This window comes from Phalaenopsis equestris, unplaced genomic scaffold (assembly GCF_001263595.1).
Source record: "Phalaenopsis equestris unplaced genomic scaffold, ASM126359v1 Scaffold000392, whole genome shotgun sequence".
Taxonomy (NCBI): domain Eukaryota; kingdom Viridiplantae; phylum Streptophyta; class Magnoliopsida; order Asparagales; family Orchidaceae; genus Phalaenopsis; species Phalaenopsis equestris.
This window is the reverse complement of record NW_018164834.1, coordinates 158,427-175,703: the sequence shown is the minus strand read 5'-3', so window position 1 is coordinate 175,703 and position 17,277 is coordinate 158,427. Positions and strand designations below refer to the sequence as shown.

General features: G+C 33.2%; 1 protein-coding gene and 1 long non-coding RNA gene across 3 annotated transcripts in view; one reads left to right on the top strand and one right to left on the bottom strand.

Annotated features, from left to right (window-relative positions):
• The window catches only part of LOC110026705, a 12,240-nt gene extending 9,440 nt beyond the window's left edge, over positions 1–2,800 (bottom strand). The window contains exon 1 of the long non-coding RNA XR_002294242.1: positions 2,682–2,800. This is a non-coding gene — a long non-coding RNA (uncharacterized LOC110026705). The remainder of the gene's footprint in view (positions 1–2,681) is intronic.
• Positions 2,801–8,577: 5,777 nt separating this feature from the next.
• On the top strand, positions 8,578–16,431 carry LOC110026680 (rhodanese-like/PpiC domain-containing protein 12, chloroplastic). 2 transcript variants are annotated; one of them, XM_020727718.1, is made up of 8 exons: positions 8,578–8,895; positions 9,959–10,075; positions 11,215–11,306; positions 11,968–12,068; positions 12,438–12,548; positions 13,148–13,256; positions 14,864–14,914; positions 16,257–16,431. In XM_020727718.1, the coding sequence occupies exons 1-8, from the start codon at positions 8,652–8,654 to the stop codon at positions 16,335–16,337; spliced, it is 906 nt and encodes a 301-aa protein (XP_020583377.1). In that variant the 5' UTR covers positions 8,578–8,651; the 3' UTR covers positions 16,338–16,431. The 2 variants fall into 2 exon arrangements, with proteins under 2 accessions (XP_020583377.1, XP_020583378.1); XM_020727719.1 differs by having other exon boundaries at positions 8,832–8,899.
• Positions 16,432–17,277: the final 846 nt, after the last annotated feature.

Genomic DNA, 17,277 nt, shown 5'->3' with positions numbered 1-17,277 from the left:
GATCAAATTTTGATCAATTTGGTATCCCATCTTTTTTCACTTTCTATTTGAGAGACCTTTTGTGATCAATTTTTGCTCTATAAAATGACACGAGAAGCGGGAGCTTTCATGCGTATAGTCAGAGAGCAGAGGAAGGAGAGGTGTTGTATGTTTTCTTACCGTGCACTGCGCTCGAGGGAAGAAAAGTATCATCGCATTTCTTTGTTGCGTCGAGTCGTGACCAAAGTTAAAGGAAGAAAGACGAGAGCCGAACACTGTGTGCGATGAATACATTATAAGTGTGTGGTATGCATGTATTGAAAATATGGTGTAGTAGATGAAAAAGGAATGTTATAATGAATGCAAGACTATGGGTTTGTTTAGGGCAGCTGCAACTTATCCAACTTCTGCTGATAAGCAGCTTATTCTAATAATCTGTTGATGAGCAGCTAATCAAGATAAGCTGACTGATTGTTTGGTTAGTGCGTTTTGAGAACAGTTGATTCTGGATAAATGACCAATATGTCCCTATTCTGGATTAGTTGTTTAGCTGTTTGGTTCGTGCGTTTTGTAAACAGCTTATTTGCAATTTTTTTTAAAAATTTACCAACTTTCTTGATGCAATCATAAATGGGAGATAAATGTGAAGATTGAAGACATGAAAATACAAAATATTCTTAAAATTAAAGTTCAAATGTTAAGATATGAAAATACAAAATATTTTTATCACTTAAACATTTCAGATCACATCACAGAAACACAGTTACCTAAACAAAAGTGAAATACAACTTAACACACTAATATTTACTATAATGATACCCAAAAAAGAAGAAAAGATAACATGTTAAAATTACAAGGAAAAAAATATAATGTTGACTTTAAAATGTAGCAGCATATCACGGACAATGCTGCCCGGCTCTGACACTTCAGAACCCAGAGCAAACCTATCTGAATAGGCTACCGTAGAAACAGCACTAGAACCAAGAGCGGTGTTCTGAAATTGTGATACCGACAAACTCCGAGCAGCGGTGTCCTGTTGGGATTTCATAGAAAGAGGCATACTGTCGGCCCACCTGAAGTAAATGTAATCCTCCTGTCCTGTAAAATTGTCTCCCGTAGCTATGTGGCTGGCATGACATGAGTAGCAAGGTCGGTAACCCGCACTGACACATTACTTGCCCGAACTTCTCTGAATATCTAGAACTAATCGTCCTGCAGTTAATAAAAAGAGAATAGATTAGTAAAAAAATTGAGGAAATATTGAAAATATACTTACCGAAGTATGGAGAAGTCAATCAATTTCAGCACTATGAGAAGCCATCACAACACAGCTGCAGCTCATTATATAATATATAGCAGCCATGTATTATAATGAGACCCAACAGGCTCCATCCCAGATTTAAAGATGAAATTTATATCCAGCAAATATGCACAATGGAACAAAAGAGATTCCAATAAATCAACAATAGCATAATTTCATTAACTGTAGTGCATTTTGGTGCAGTGCGCATTTTGGAGAAGGAAGCAAAATCAAAGCAACAGGTACCAGCACCCCATTCGATTCTATTTTCGCATGACTCCTGGTAGTTTCCAATGAATTACAGTCTTTATCAGAATCTTTTCTATATCGCTTAACAATGAAACAAAATTCATTTTGCAAATTTGACAAAACTTATGGTCGAACACCCTCTATATCCTGTTAATATGAGTGAATGGTCATCAGTAACTGAAATGTTCTACAACTGTTATATCTAACTGATTGATGATTATTAGCTTATCAATGTCATTCATAAAGCAATTAACTATTCAATAATATATTTATCTTGCTTAAAAAGCCTAAAAAAAGAGAAAACATTGATAAGCATTCATATTTGACATGGCCTTTAATAGAACCACATAAGAAACTGCTTTTACAGGCAAACTAACGCCTATCACATGAAAAATAAGGATGGTAACAACTATTGTGTCGTAGAAGCAGCGGTTGTCCTAAAAGAAGATGGCTCATCCAAGCTGCAATGAGAGGAACACCCTTTATGTTCAATGAAATTTGTACATGCTTAGCCTCATTAGTTTCCAAAAGCCAAGATTTTCAGAAAACCACGATTTCCAGAAAAGCATAGAAGAGAGGATTTGAAGTTGTAATATGTGCTCACAACCACGCTCTCCAACCAATCTTCAATGGAAAGTAATAAATGTCCAACCATTTTAATGCAAAATTGCATAGACTCTACCACATTACCATTCTAATGCAGTCAAGTAATAAAACAGAAATGACACATTTTTTCTAATAAAATGCTGAATGAAATAAGCACTATTCACTGGAACAGGTACATGTTAAGGGGTTCATTGGAAACATCATAAGGTAGCAGGAACAAATTGACCAAATAAAGATGGTTCAAAAAGCTAGAACTCCCTCAAATAGATGCCACACCAAGTTGCACGAGATGGACAAATACCATTTTGTTTAATAATTGACACCAAAGTTATAAGCCTCACAAGTTAAAGTTAATTAGAACTTGTATTGTGATGTCAAAGATATATTATTCCAGAGGTGGTCACACCCCTCACCAACAAATAATGGCTAAAAAAAAATGCATTTCTAATATAAATTTCTATTTAAAGCCAATTAATCATAATAACTTGTATTCATCTGCATAATTAAATGCTTATATGTGATAGGAAGCAAACAAGAAGATAAATACCTTCAGTCTGTATTACTCCCTTGCAGTCTTCTTTCTACACATAAATGGTGGCAGCAACGCAAAGAGCTTCAGGTACATCAGATAAGACACAAAAATGATTTGAAGGTAAAAAAAAAAAAAAAATTGGGACACCCTGACATATATAGCAACAGTTACAACATATAATAGCAGTCATACAAATGTTGCCATATAATAGCAGCCACACAAATGCTTGCCCGGGTAACTATTACATAATAGCATCTTTCCACAAAAATCCATAATTCACCTTTACTCATACTAATTGAACCCTGCAGGAAATACTATCCTGTTATGCATTTACCACACCAAACAGACTTAGTAGGAAAAAACTACAGAGAAGTAATAGTTACCAAACTTAAGAGAAATGGTTACTACCAACAGATAGTGCTTACAGAAATGCTTACCCATAATATCAACATAAACTATGTAAATCCATTACTTAACATATAAGCAAGCATACGTAATTGTTTAGCTAAACTTTAAAATACATTACTTAACATGTTTGGATAATGTCGTCCGCTATTCGCTCTCTCAAAGCAGTCATTTCTGATGCCCCTTCATCATCTCTAGTGTTTGTTTCAAGTGAATTTATTTCAAGCTGTGGTATGGTGGATCCCACATGGAACTCGAATGCTTTGGGGGGATTTTGCATTAAATATGCTTCAAGCTCGGCAAGTTCTGTATCACTTCTTGAGGGATGCCTTCTAATAAAGTTGTGTAGTGTCATGGTGGCCACTACTATTTGGACCTGCTTCGAAAATGAATAAGTGGACATATCACGCAATATAACCCATTTCTTCTTCCACACTCTGAATGATCGTTCGATTACGCCTCGCAATGATGAATGTCGTTTATTGAATAATTCTTTCTTGCCACGTGCAACATCGCTTGATCTTTCAAAATCTGGGATATGATACTTTGTATCTTGATACGGCTTAAGAACCCCCCCTCTGTAAGGGATATCCGGCGTCGACCAAGTAGTACTTACCTATTGCACGATGTTATTTAGATATTGGAGTACATAATGAAATTTATTTGTCAAATATGCGTACCTGGAGGTGGGTAAGGGAACTCATGTGCTCAGTTGCTAGTAGCGAATTTGAAAACACGACTATCGTGTGCACTACCGTCCCATCCGACCATCAAGAAGGTAAAACACTTATTGAAATCACACACGACCATAACATTTTGTGTTGGGGATCCACACCATCCTATGTAAGCGACCTTCTCTCCAGGAGACAATTGTGCATCGACGCGTGTTCCGTCAATAGCTCCAATATAGTTCTGTGGTTCAGAAGTACCCCATAACCATTTAATATCTATATTTTTAATCTTGAAAATGAAATTTATGTTGGGAAAGTACCTTGAAGAACTGCATGTATCGAGGGTCATTTGCAATTTGTGAAGGAATGGACTGAAACATTGGGTCCTCGGGTTTTACTATCTTGTATGTCAAACTCACAAGAACATTCAAACCAACAAAAAAATATCTACTAATGGTTTCTGAGGAATGTTGAAATCGCTCCATAACTCCTCTAAATGATTCATTTTAGAATAAAATATACAAGGTAATTGCCAATACTTCCCTGGCAGTTATTCTTGATGAGTTGTGTAATCCATGAATGTTCTGAAATTCATTTAGCAGATAAAAAAATAACTCTTTCATCATATGGAATATGGTGGCAAATCTTGTTGGGTGGCCCCGTAATAACTCCCTGACCCATCTATCTCCAATATGACTTGATGTCATACATGGGGTTCGATCAACATATGTATGATAGTAGTAGTATAGCAAAATAAGGGCGAGAGTGACTTTGCAGTTGTGGTTAAGTTGTTCTTCATCTATTCTACAAAATGTGGTAAATGATATTTTCTTAAATATGTTAAACATTAACTTAAAGTAATAGGAAAGATACTATAGTAAGAGTAAAAGCAATACATAAACATAAAATCTATTGTTTAGAAACATTCACATAAAGTCTAAAAGAAGACATAAAATTAAATAGTCCATCACATAATTATTATAATGATCGATACTAAAATAAAACCTAATTTCAACTCTAATCAATCATTCATGAAAGATCGCAAGTAAGGAAGTCGGAATTCTGGGTCTAAATTCGCATTTTGGGTCCAAATTCGCAAAGAACTGTCTACGAGTGGAGTTCCCTAGCAACTTCACACATTTTAAATACATAGATTTGTCTTCCTTAACATCGAGATATGTATTTAGGATTTGAAGACACTTCTGAATTGAGCAGTCATTTGGTGTTGGTACTGGTGTTGGTGGTGCACGCTTCGCTTTGAAGGGTTCAAGTAGCGACTCTATGGAATCTCTGACAAATGCGGCTCCAACTTTCTTCTTTTCTACTCTAGGACGCTTTGTCCCGCCAGTGGATTGAACATCCGTGTGGATTTGGCTGGGACCTTCTTTCGACTCACCTATATGTTCGGTTTCCATCTCCTGTGTTAAACCTGGAAAATCTTGCTCAGTTGGGGTAATAGCATGATATTCGGTAGCGACAACATTGATGAACATCCCATCAAACTTTTCCTCTAAAATTGGATCAATGCCGCTAAATTTGAATTTTTTGGCTGCTGGCACTACCTGAAACAGAATAGAGGAGTCATTAGCAGGAATTTTTGCAATGTGTAAATCGATGTAACAAGTAAAGTGACGTATGCATTTACCCCTAATTTCTCAGCCCACCATTCTTCTGGTGCATCAATTTTTCGTTTCATTGGATCCCAACCCAATCCGGTTGAGCCCCTTTTGAGCTCTCCAAAATTTCCAATCTTTTTTTAATTGATCTCATTTGTTTTTTAGTTTCATCCGATCGTAATCCATTCCGGTCATTTCCTTGAATTTAGTCATAAGATTCAACCAAACTTCTTTATTAAACTAAGTGGTCGATATATTACCCACCTCGACCTCCCTCAGGCAGAGATCACAAAATATTAGGGTGGTCTCTTTATCCCACATGGCAGATGATCCAAATTCTTTACTCATATCGACTGTGACAGAAAAGAGCTAGCATGAAATTAATAGTATTCAGAAGATATACAAACAATCCTTAATACATCACCATTATTAGAGTACAATGAAGCTAAAACAAGACAATAATTGGGTATGCAAAAACTTCTTGTCTACCTTATGCAGTAGAGGAGTAAATTGTTGATTCTTCAACATTCACAATAGGATTGCTTGTAGTACATGAAGCTAAACAGTAAAAATAATGCAATAGATAAATACATGGCTCATGCAAATGTCAATAGATTGATGCTCAGAGTCTCTCCAGCAAGCTTAACGTTCTCTAGAAAATGTTCATAAAAAAGAAACACATACTCAAGATACAATTTCCCAAAATACCTGAAATTTTTTTTTTGTAGAATCTTGTTCAAGAAATTATTGCAATGAAGATTGTGTTCCTTAAAATCATTTCCATTCCATCGAACTCTTCATGAATTACAAAAATGGGACAATGAAGAAACTTTTCAAATTCAAGCTACGAAAATATCAAAGAACATTAGAGCAAGTGACTGTAATTTCCCAATTTTCAGGTACGCACGAACACATCAGTGCAATTTCCCAATTTCCAAGTAACTGCTATTTTTTCCTCAGGAAACCCTCCTAATATGAACAGATTCGCAAAGAAAAATTTTGCTTTTAAAATCTGTTCTAAAGTTAGTATATGGTAAAATGTCTTTTAGCATATATTAACAAATCCGTAAAGAACAATTTTGTTTGTATATGCTCTCATGAAACCCTCCTCACTAATTTTTTTCCAGTAGCACCACCCTAACCGAAAAATCATGAACAACACGGGAATTCGCGATGCTTCAAATGTTTTCGTTAAAACATCAGATCTATATCTTTCCCAGCTTTGATCATTCTAATCAAAGTGGATCTAGTTTTTTTGCCATCTCATATCAATACTTCAAGATTCACCGTAAAATTCAACAGCCAAGAAGGCTTTCGGCAGAGGAGGGAGTGGAGGGAGGATCGAAGAGAGGAGACGAGAATTTTTTACCTGCGGAATGATTGTAGCAACGGAGGCAGGATCAACGTGGGCAGTACAAATTAGAAAACGCAGTTTGAAAAAACGCCCCACAAACGCGCGAAACAAAAATTAAGGTGGCGTTTTCAAAACGTCGCTGCACATATAAACTGCCCCAAACGGGCCCTATATTTCAATATTTTTTTACAATTCTCTTTTATTTTCGAGGAGTTTATATACATAACCCCTAATTCTCATGTATTTACATGTCTAACATCTAAATTTTATTTTAAATTTAATCCACTCAAATCTTTCATATCACTCAAAAAACACCATCATTCAACTTAAAAAAAGTGACAATATATATATAACAGTTAAAATTTAGGTGTGGTATATGTTAGTACTTAGGAATTAAGTGTTATGAATTTAAATCTTCAATTAAATTTTTTTTCCAGAAATCTAATCATTAATTTAAAATTTTCACAGCCAGCTTGAAAATAGTGGGTTTTTTAATCAATGCTCCACTTATTTGCCATATAAACCTATTTTTATAAAGGAAAATTATTACATCAGGACTCCTAACGTAGAGCTACGTTCGGAGTCCACTCATATGCGGACATGTGGCTTCAAAAAAACGCACGCGCTTTTCTATGATCCGGCCCGATAACACAAGTGAATATTTCTCATATGTTATTCCACGTTATTCAGGTGTTATTGTGGTGGTATTGATGTGTTATTGTGTTATTATAACACCGAGGATATTCTCATAACACAATAACACATGAATATTACCTTAATAACACTTGAATAATATGAAATACCACAGGAGGAATATTTCCCTGTGCTAAAATGATTTTTTTTTATTTTTCTGTCACCTCCACGTGATCGTATATGAGTGGACTCCGAACATAGCTCTACATTAGAAATCAGAACATTTTGTAAAATTTTTTAATTTACAGCTCTTATGAGAAAAACAAAATATATTCATAATTCTTGAATTAATCTTATGTGGAATATTATAAATAATGTGAAAATTTTTTCAAAAAATTGCATTTTTAATTATTATCATTTATATTTTCCATTTGTCAATAATATGAAAGCTATTAAATAGTCCACCCAATAAAATAAATAAATATATCTAAATATCCATTAACATGTGATTAGAATAATTTAAATTAATTAATTATATTTTTAAGAAGAGTGCAATTTAAGTTATGGTTAATTATTTATATATTATATTTATTTAAAACATATAGAATAAATTTTGGGTCATTTTATCCCATTTATGGTTTATTTTAACATGCTTCTAAATTTATAATGGTTTAAGTTCAAATTCAAGGGAGCCAATTTAATCTTATGTACTTTCATAGTACAAACATAATATAAAAAAGAAGATTTACATACATATTACTCATTTCTTATGAATTTACATATCAAACATTAAACTTTAATATATATATATATATATAGATATATATATAAGTCGCCTTCTATATGCAAGAAAAGAAGATGTGTGTATTTTTTTTAAGATAGATAAAATAATGATATTTTTTATGCTATATGAAAGGTTTAGTGGTATAAATGTAAAATGCAAAATTTGGTTGTCGTCTATGTAAATACTTAGAGATTAGGTGGTATGCATGTTAATACCCCCATAAAAAATAATAAATGGTCAATTGATGAATAATATATAGTACTTATAAAAAAATTAAAAGAAATTATCATTTTAAATTTTGAATTTAATTTGAACAGATTTCATTGAATTTAATCATATAAAAATGTTTAAACTTGAGTAAATTAAATATCATTTCATTTATGTTGAGATAAAGTGTGCATAAATATCAATTATAATATTTATTTTATACAAATTTGTCATAATTGAGTGGGAATTTACACAATTTTCTTTCATGTTAAAAAATGTCCCAAGTAAGCCGCTTGCTTGAGAGAGGGAGAAGCCATGTTCAGGCTCAGAGCTCCAAATCTTCCTTCCAGCTCCCAGCTTTTGGTTTCCACTAGCAGATTCTCAATGCTCTCCTGCAGAGCTTTCTCTTCCTTTGGTTCTTCAAACCCATCCCCTACCTCCCTTATCAGACGCATCTCCTCTAAAACCCTACACAATCCATTTTCATTAATCTCTCCCCGTTTCCCCTTCTCCGGCCGAGCGCCTTCGATGGAGAGCAATCCAAGGTCTCAAGGCAAAGGTTGGTGAGTTTTTGAGAGCAAAATATTGATGTTTTCTTTCGAAAGTTGTCGCCTTGTTGTGTTTTATGAGCAATTCTTGTTCGGTCTTGTCTGTTGGATGCTTGATTTAAATGAGGGAGAAGTGTTTTTTTTTTCCCTTTGTTAGGGTTCTTTGGTATTTGATATTTTTGTTCGCCAGAAACAATAATCAATGTTGTTGGAGTTTGCAGACTGATCTTCGTGCGCCCAATATCGTGTTCATCAATTGAGCCATGCTGCTCTTGTGATCTACTTTTGTTTGTCATGTTCTAGTGATAATGAAAGGATTAATGGAGGTCATAGGACTCAACATTATCTTTGATGGAGATATTATTCTAAATGATTAAAGCTATGAGGATGGCTTTACGAATGGTGTCGATGGTGATGAGGATGGGGTGATTAGATTTATGTTGGAACTTTATGATTAGCGCCAATGAGAAGCGCTTCATCACAATCTATCAATGGGTTTGCACAAATATTGACACTATCAAGAGGTATATGAGCTCGAAGTTTGTTGTTATTGCACGAAGGTCGTCGAGGTACAAATGATGACATCTTTAGTTGGAAGTGAGAAGTAGTTACTAGTTGCAAAATTTAAATTATATTGATTTAGGATAAATGTGAAATTTCACCATTTTGCTTAAAACCATGATGAAATATGTTGATGCAATGCAAGCATGATGGTTCCATATTCATAGAGCTTATTAGCTCATCGTCTCTCTCTCTCTCTAATTCTTTTATTTATATATTATATTAAGAGGATTTATTTGCTAAGGTTGAAAGATATGGGGATTCTCTTTATGGTGGGATGGATTTCACTTAGATTTGGATAATACCATTTTTTTGTGATATGCTTGTATATATGTGTGACATTTGCTAGTGAATTAGTTCATATTCTTGCTCTTGTGGATGGACGTGAGTAATTATTTTGGCATGACAATGTAATTATGGCTGTTATATTGTTATATTTTGTAAATTTGTTTTTTTTTTAAATAGTACACATGCTATAATGTTATTTATTTATTTTAATTTTGTCATTGGCAGTCATGTTTAGTGCTGGTAGTAGTGTAGGACAGAATAAGGAGATTCTGGTCCAACATTTACTTGTTGGAGAGAACGATCTTAAGCTTTTGTTGGAGCTACAACAACGGATTGCTCGAGGTATGTTTGGGATGTTTCTTATATATATATATGTGTGTGTGTGTGTGTGTGCATATTCTCCCATTGCATGTTTCTCTTGCTTTTTTCCAATAGCTTCTTAAAAGAGTTGCACTCACCAAAATATCTACACAAGATACCACCAAGCCTTCAAAATTTTTTACGGGGTGTTTGGTATCGCCCTGTTAACAAGATTTGTTCATTGGATTTACTAAATCCAGCCAAACATAAAAAATACACAAGTTCCGTGGATTTATGGTCTGGATTTTGCCTTCAATTCATGTTAAGTCTGTATTTAATAAATTCAACGAGGGGGTGGATTTAATAAATCCGGATTTCCTAAATCCTACTAACATTAAATCCTTCCTGCACCCAAACACCCTCTTAGGATTGAGGACTTAAAAATGTTAAAAAATTGTGACGAGAAAGAGACATGAAGAGATTGAAATTTGGGATCCTAACTAATAACATGAACAAAGAGTGCATTCAGAGATAAAATGGCCAAACCATGCTTCATATGCTATGGATATCCAAGCTTCATCTTTGATGCTAAAATTGACGATGTTTTTTTGTGTTGGCGCCTGATACGATCTGACCTCAAAATCAACACGCATTTCCAGAAAAATTTGGACGAACACTATATTTTTTCACTAAATCAAACTACTCAACAAGAAATTGAAGGATAAGCACCTAAGATTCGAGAGGTAGGTGATCTCTCCCAATTCCTACAATTTGAGAGGTAGGAAATCTCTCCTAAAACATAAGCCTAAGACTCACAGCTCAATCAGATGCATAAACCTAACCCTAATCATAATAAGTCTATTTATATTCAACAATAGTAATAATAAAAGGCTAAATTACCCTTTGGCATACAAAGACGAACTTGCCCTTGGACTAAGCATAGGCATAACAACGCCATGTTATCTTTTTCACGATCTACGGAAAATTGAAACAGTTTGAAATATATGATAGCCTTGTTACTTTGTTGTATTAGCATTCTTTATTGATCTATTTTTTACTTTAACATTGGAAGAAATGGTGCTCTTGTTGATAGCTCATGTTTTATTATCTAAACATTTATCGGCTATCGATATATATCCTGTGTTTAAGTCCCCCGAAGCTAATGAAATTCATTTTTTCAGGTGAGGATTTGAGTGATTTGGCTGTGGAATATTCAATTTGCCCTTCAAAAGATAATGGTGGGATGCTTGGTTGGGTTCGCAGAGGGCAATTGGTATGCCGTGGCAGCTGTCCAAATTTTAGCTTTGTTGAATGTCTTTCTATCTCTGTAAACTTACAAATTATATTTGGGAAATTTACATGCACACCACATCATTCTTATGTTTTTACATATTTAACACCTGATGTCTGATATTTACACTTCTAATACTTTGGTGTCATAAATCTATGCATGAAAATATATATTTTACTTTTTAAACGGTATTGATGATAGTATTTTTGATGTCAGTTAAAAATTTGAGTCGTGCATGTATGCATGTAAATGCCTCGTTATATTTCCGCTTCTCATATCATCCTTTTAGACTTTTTACTTCACTAATATGGCGAAATGCTGCAACATTATAAAATAATGGCTTGTATGATATCTGCTTTTATGTCGAATTTTATATTTAAAAATATGACCTTCTTATGCCACATGATTTGAATTTTGGTGTATTTGTTATGTTATCATGTTTTCACGTCGCGGTCTAGTAATGAAAATAATGAAATAACAGATTCTATTTACCTTTATGCTGTGTTTAGTATAACATAATTCTTTCGGTTGGAGTCCTAAGCGACATTGGTCTACTTGAGGCCGAAGTATTGTATTTGTTATGTTATCCTTGATGATATTTTTCTCGAATCATTTGTCGAATAAGTATTGTAATTCTTGCTAGGTGCCGGAGTTTGAAAAAGCAGCCTTCGATGCATCTTTGAATAAAGTTGTGCGATGTAAAACTGAATTTGGGTGGCACCTTTTGGAAGTGCTCTCTGAGAGGTATGTGTCACGACCGTCACAACCACCACAATGATCTACTTCGGCCTTATTGGGGATCACTTTTATTTTTTGTTTTTATTTTTTATTTTTTGCTTTTATTTTGAAAATATATTTGTTTAGTGTACTTTTAATTTTAAAAAATAAATTAATTTATTTTTAAAAGCACTCAAAGCATTTAAGAGTTATTTTGAATGTTTGTAAAAATAATCAAGCATGTTATAGCATACCAAATATATTTCATTTTAAATAAAAAAATAAACAAAGCAAAACAAAAAATAAATAAAATACGGATGTGTTCCCAATTGACCCTCTTAGATATTATTTTGTCTATTTAGAATCTATATGTTTTGTGCGTTCCATCGTCTCTAGGGAAGAATCTATGCTGGGAGATATTGAACCGGTGGATCTCCATTCGAAAATGCAAGATCCCAAATTTATTCACGAAGCTCAATTGATCGATGTCCGCGAACACGAGGAAGTGTATGCTAACTTTTCTTATTGACCTTCTTACACATTCCTGCATTCTAAAAAGAGAAATTTACATACATACCACAATTCTCGTGTAATTAAATATCTAACACCTAAATTTTGATATTTATACTTATTTCACTTTTTTATCTTAAACCTATGCATGAAATGGTATATTTCAATTTTACAAAGTTAATGATGGTGGAATTTTTTATATGATGTTAAAGTTTTGGGTGTTATAAATTTAAATATAAAAGTTTTGATGTTAGATATATAAATATATAAGAATTGTGTGGTATGTATGTAAATACCCCCTTTTAAAAATTATGTTTTAAGGAATCAATTTACTAGCAAAACTTCAAAAGAACCATAAGGTGATATATCATCTTTGGTGCTTTAAATCTATGCATGAAAAGGTGTATTTCACTTTAAAAAACTTGTAGTGGTGCTATTTTTGATATAATATTGAAATTTTGAGTGCCCTGTGTGTAAATATGAAAGTTTAGGTGTGAGATATTTAATTAGATAATTTTTTAAGATTTTTTACAGAATTATGGTCTTGTGCTTAATGAGACATTAAATGTTAAAAAGGCCTTCTTTTGTAATGACAGAGCTCAAGCTTCTCTGCCAGGCTTCAAGGTTCTACCTCTTCGTCAGTTTGGAACATGGGGATCTGTCATAACTGATGAGTTTGATCCAGAAAAGGATACGTATGTGATGGTTAGTTCTTACTTTATAAGTAATCACATCATTATATTGTAGGGGAATTTACATAAATACCACACATTCTTTATGTATTTACATATCAACACCTAAACATTATTTTTTGCTTGCATACCACTCTAATCTCTTGACATCACATAAAAAATATCACAAAACTATCGTTTTAGAAGTGAAATATATCTTTTCATGTAGAGATTTATGACACCAGAGTTTTATAAGTGTAAATATCAAACTTTGGGTGTCTGCTATGTAAATACATAAGAGTTGTGTGGTATGTATGTAAATTTCCTCATATTATATCTTATGCCATATTGTATAGTTTTTTATAGTGTAAATACATCAGCACTGGTTTTGTATCCTTCGTAGGGCCAACTTTTTCTCTATAGGTGTCATTGCAGTTAGTTGCTGCCTTATTGTTAAGCTGTGTAGTTTAAATTTTAGGGAAGATTTACATGCTTTTCGTGCAGTTAGTTGCTGCCTTATTGTTAAGCTGTGTAGTATAAATTTTAGGGAAGATTTACATGCTTATCGTGTATTTACATATCTAACAGCTAAACATCAATTTTTACATATATACCACCTTTTCTTATGCATGAAAAGGGTATTTCACTTTGTATTTACATATCTAACACCTAAACATCAATTTTTACATATATTACCACCTTTTCTTATGCATGAAAAGGGTAATACTACTATTTAAGAGTTAAAATAGTAGTATTTTTTATGTGATATAAAAAATTTGGGTGGTATAAATGTGGAAATCGAAGTTCAGGTGCCTGATGTGTAAATACGTAAGAACTTGGTGGTATGTATGTAAATGCTCCAAATTTTATTCTACCTGCATACCACTTTTTTAGGACAGCTACATGCATCCCACAGAATCCTTATATATTTACATATTTAACACCCAACACTAAAATCTTTAATATGACATAAAAATATTACACTATTACTTACCTTTTGTGGTATGTATGTAAATGCTCCAAATTTTATTCTACGTGCATACCACCTTTTTAGGACATCTACATGCATCCCACAGAATCCTTGTATATTTACATATCTAACACACAACACTAAAATCTTTAATATGACATAAAAATATTCCACTATTACTTACCTTTCAAAAATGAAATACTTCTTCTCATGCATAAATTTATAACTCCAATGTGTTATAAATATAATTATAAAAAGGGGCATTTGCATACATACCTATATTTACATATCTAACACCAAAACTCTACTTTTTTACATTTATAACACCCAAATCTTTGATATCACATAAAAAAATACCAAATTTTTTAGTTTTTTAAAAGTGAAATACACATTTTCATGTATAGGGAAGGTGGCATATATGTAAAAATTAAAGCTTTGGTGTTAAATATGTTAATTCATAAGAATTAAGTGTTATGTATGTAAATCTTACATACAAAAATTTAGGTGTAGATATGTCAATACTTACGGATTGTGTGATTTGTTTCTAAATTTTCCTTCTTTCTTTTATGTTCTGTTCTCTTTCTCTCTTTGTATTTGAATAGGTTTCGCCTATTTACCAAAACACTTCGCACTTTCTCTAAAATTGCATCGCTCTTTTTTGCTTTTGCCAGTGTCACCATGGCGCCAGATCCTTGCAGGTTGCGAAGTGGTTGCAGACACAGGTAAAGCTAATTTTTTTTTTCTAAATTAATTATTTTATTTAATATTACTATAGGCCATTGTTACTTCTCATGATCTTCAGAATGTTCTTGCTTGATTCTGCTCTAAGTTATGGAGATCTGTATGACTGTTTGCTCTTCAATCTTGTTTTTGGTTTTTTTTTTTTTTTTATTTGTTGTTTTTGTGAAGATTTACCTTTACGTATTTACATATCTAGCACATTAGCTTCATTTTTTTACATAATACCACCATAAATATTTCACTTTTTTTTTTTAGTTAAAAAAGTGATATTTTTTGTGGTATGAATGAAATTGATATGCAACTGAGTTTGCGTAGCCCGTTCTCTTTGTATTTCAAAAATGAGTCTTACATTTGAATGAAATGTCAGGTGTAATTATAAACAAAGATAGAATTGCATTTTTATCTTCTAATCTCCACCCTAACTAAGAAGATGACTTGTATGCTTATTATTCTAACCATACCATATGAGAAAAGTGTCAAAATAGTTTCTGACTCTTTGCACGAGTCATTTTAGTTCTTATGTTTATGAAAGTGTCAATTTAGTCCTGATACTAAAATATGGATTGAAATGGTCTGAACGGAAGATTATTTCAGCCAAATTTAAAGAGTCTGGTGCTATTATTTTCAATTTGATTGTGTCAATCAATGATTCACTGGAAGCTCAATTTCATCGATTAAGCTTGTCAGTGAGTTTGTCAAGGCTCATGGGAGGTGTTCCCAAAAGGATTTTTTTTTTCAATTTGGAAAAGAAAAATAAATTTTTTCTATAAGCAGTGTCGAGCTAGCAGTGTTCCAACGCCCGAATGATAGTGTAGTTGCGCCTGATCTAGCTTCAAAAACCTAGAGCACGACATTGCAATGCTCAGAAGTCAGAGCCCCCAACGCCCCTTCGAGGCGTCATTGCGCTACTATCGTGGCACCTCGAGCCATTAATCGAATTTCAGCAATTCTCCACTTAAAGTTTCGGTTTTGCCAACTAATGTATATTGAATTTCAATTTTTATCGTGCAAAGGGGACGAGAGGAGCATTCTGAAGTGTTCCAAAGTGTGGACAGGTTTGAGTGTGGTTTCATTTGTGCAATTCTCCTTATTTTCTTCATAGTACATCTCTTGGGACTTTTTCTCATTCTCGGGTTTTTCTATAACCTCATATAAACACTCTGGGGGCTATTTTGACACTTCATACCAAACTATAGCGTGACATTCATGTGGATCTGGATGTGTAAAAGAATTAACTATGTCCTATCATAAAACCTCTTTTAATCCTTAATTAATTATATTTTTCTTTTAATTTTTTTTTAATTATTTGTAATAATTTTGTAGGGATTCAAGCGGGTGTTTAACGTGTCAGGTGGAATTCATGCATATGCTCTGAAGGCTGATCCCTCTGTGCCTACATACTGAACAAACACTCTTCTGTCTCCTCCTCAATAGGCTGTGTTTCTTCTCATGCGTGAAACATGCTCCTAATCTTTAATATAAGTCTTATTTTTGAAAATCTTGTTTGTGGAGGTTTATTAATATTTTTCTTTTTCACTGTTAGAAATTTTGTTATATTTTTTAAAATAATTTTTGAAAATAAATTGAAAGATTTACATATATAAACTCAAATAGGTTATAGAGAGGGTATTGAGAGGTTATAACCGTTTCGTAACTTTCATGTAACTTATTTGTACCTTCTAGTAAGTTCTGCACTTCTATTTTCATATATTTGTAGGTTACAGTAGGTTATAGGGGGTATAATGCAGATATAATCCTCCAATACCCTCCCTGTAATCTATTTGTAGGTTGTTGACGTACACAGCTCTGTGTGCGTCTTAAGTACACAATTTTTTTTCTTCTTTATGCGTGAAATTGTGTATCACTCTTTTTGAAAGTTAAAATTGGTGGTTTTCTTTGTATGATATGAAGCATTTACGTGGTATAAATATAAAAGATAAAGTCTTATGTTTGAAATGTAAATACATAAGAATTGGGTGGTATGTATATAAATGACCCAAATAAATTTTGAGATTTAGGTTTTTCTTATTTTTGCGGCAGCTACAATAGTTTGAAAATGTTTCCTTGAGGTTTAGAGTTTAGGGTTTAGAAAATATTGATCCATAAGTTATGGTTAGGGGTGTAAATGAGCCGAACACGACTCGCTCCTATTCGGCTCGTTTATATTTCGAGCTCAAAAAGTGTGTTTGTGTTCGGCTTGTTTGCTTAATGAGCTGAACACGAGCAAATTATAAATCTTTGTTCATCTCAATAGTATTTCGAGCAAAAAACGAGCCGAACACGAACGAACACATCTTAGTTCGTGTTTGGCTCGTTAACTTATCGAACAAAATTAACGAGCCGA

Bases quoted from the DNA above. Each gene is read 5' to 3' on its own strand.
- LOC110026680 (XM_020727718.1), top strand. From the start codon at position 8,652: ATGTTCAGGCTCAGAGCTCCAAATCTTCCTTCCAGCTCCCAGCTTTTG. The intron at 10,076-11,214 runs GTATGTTTGGGA...TCATTTTTTCAG, and splicing joins ACAACAACGGATTGCTCGAG to GTGAGGATTTGAGTGATTTG. The intron at 11,307-11,967 runs GTATGCCGTGGC...AATTCTTGCTAG, and splicing joins GGGTTCGCAGAGGGCAATTG to GTGCCGGAGTTTGAAAAAGC.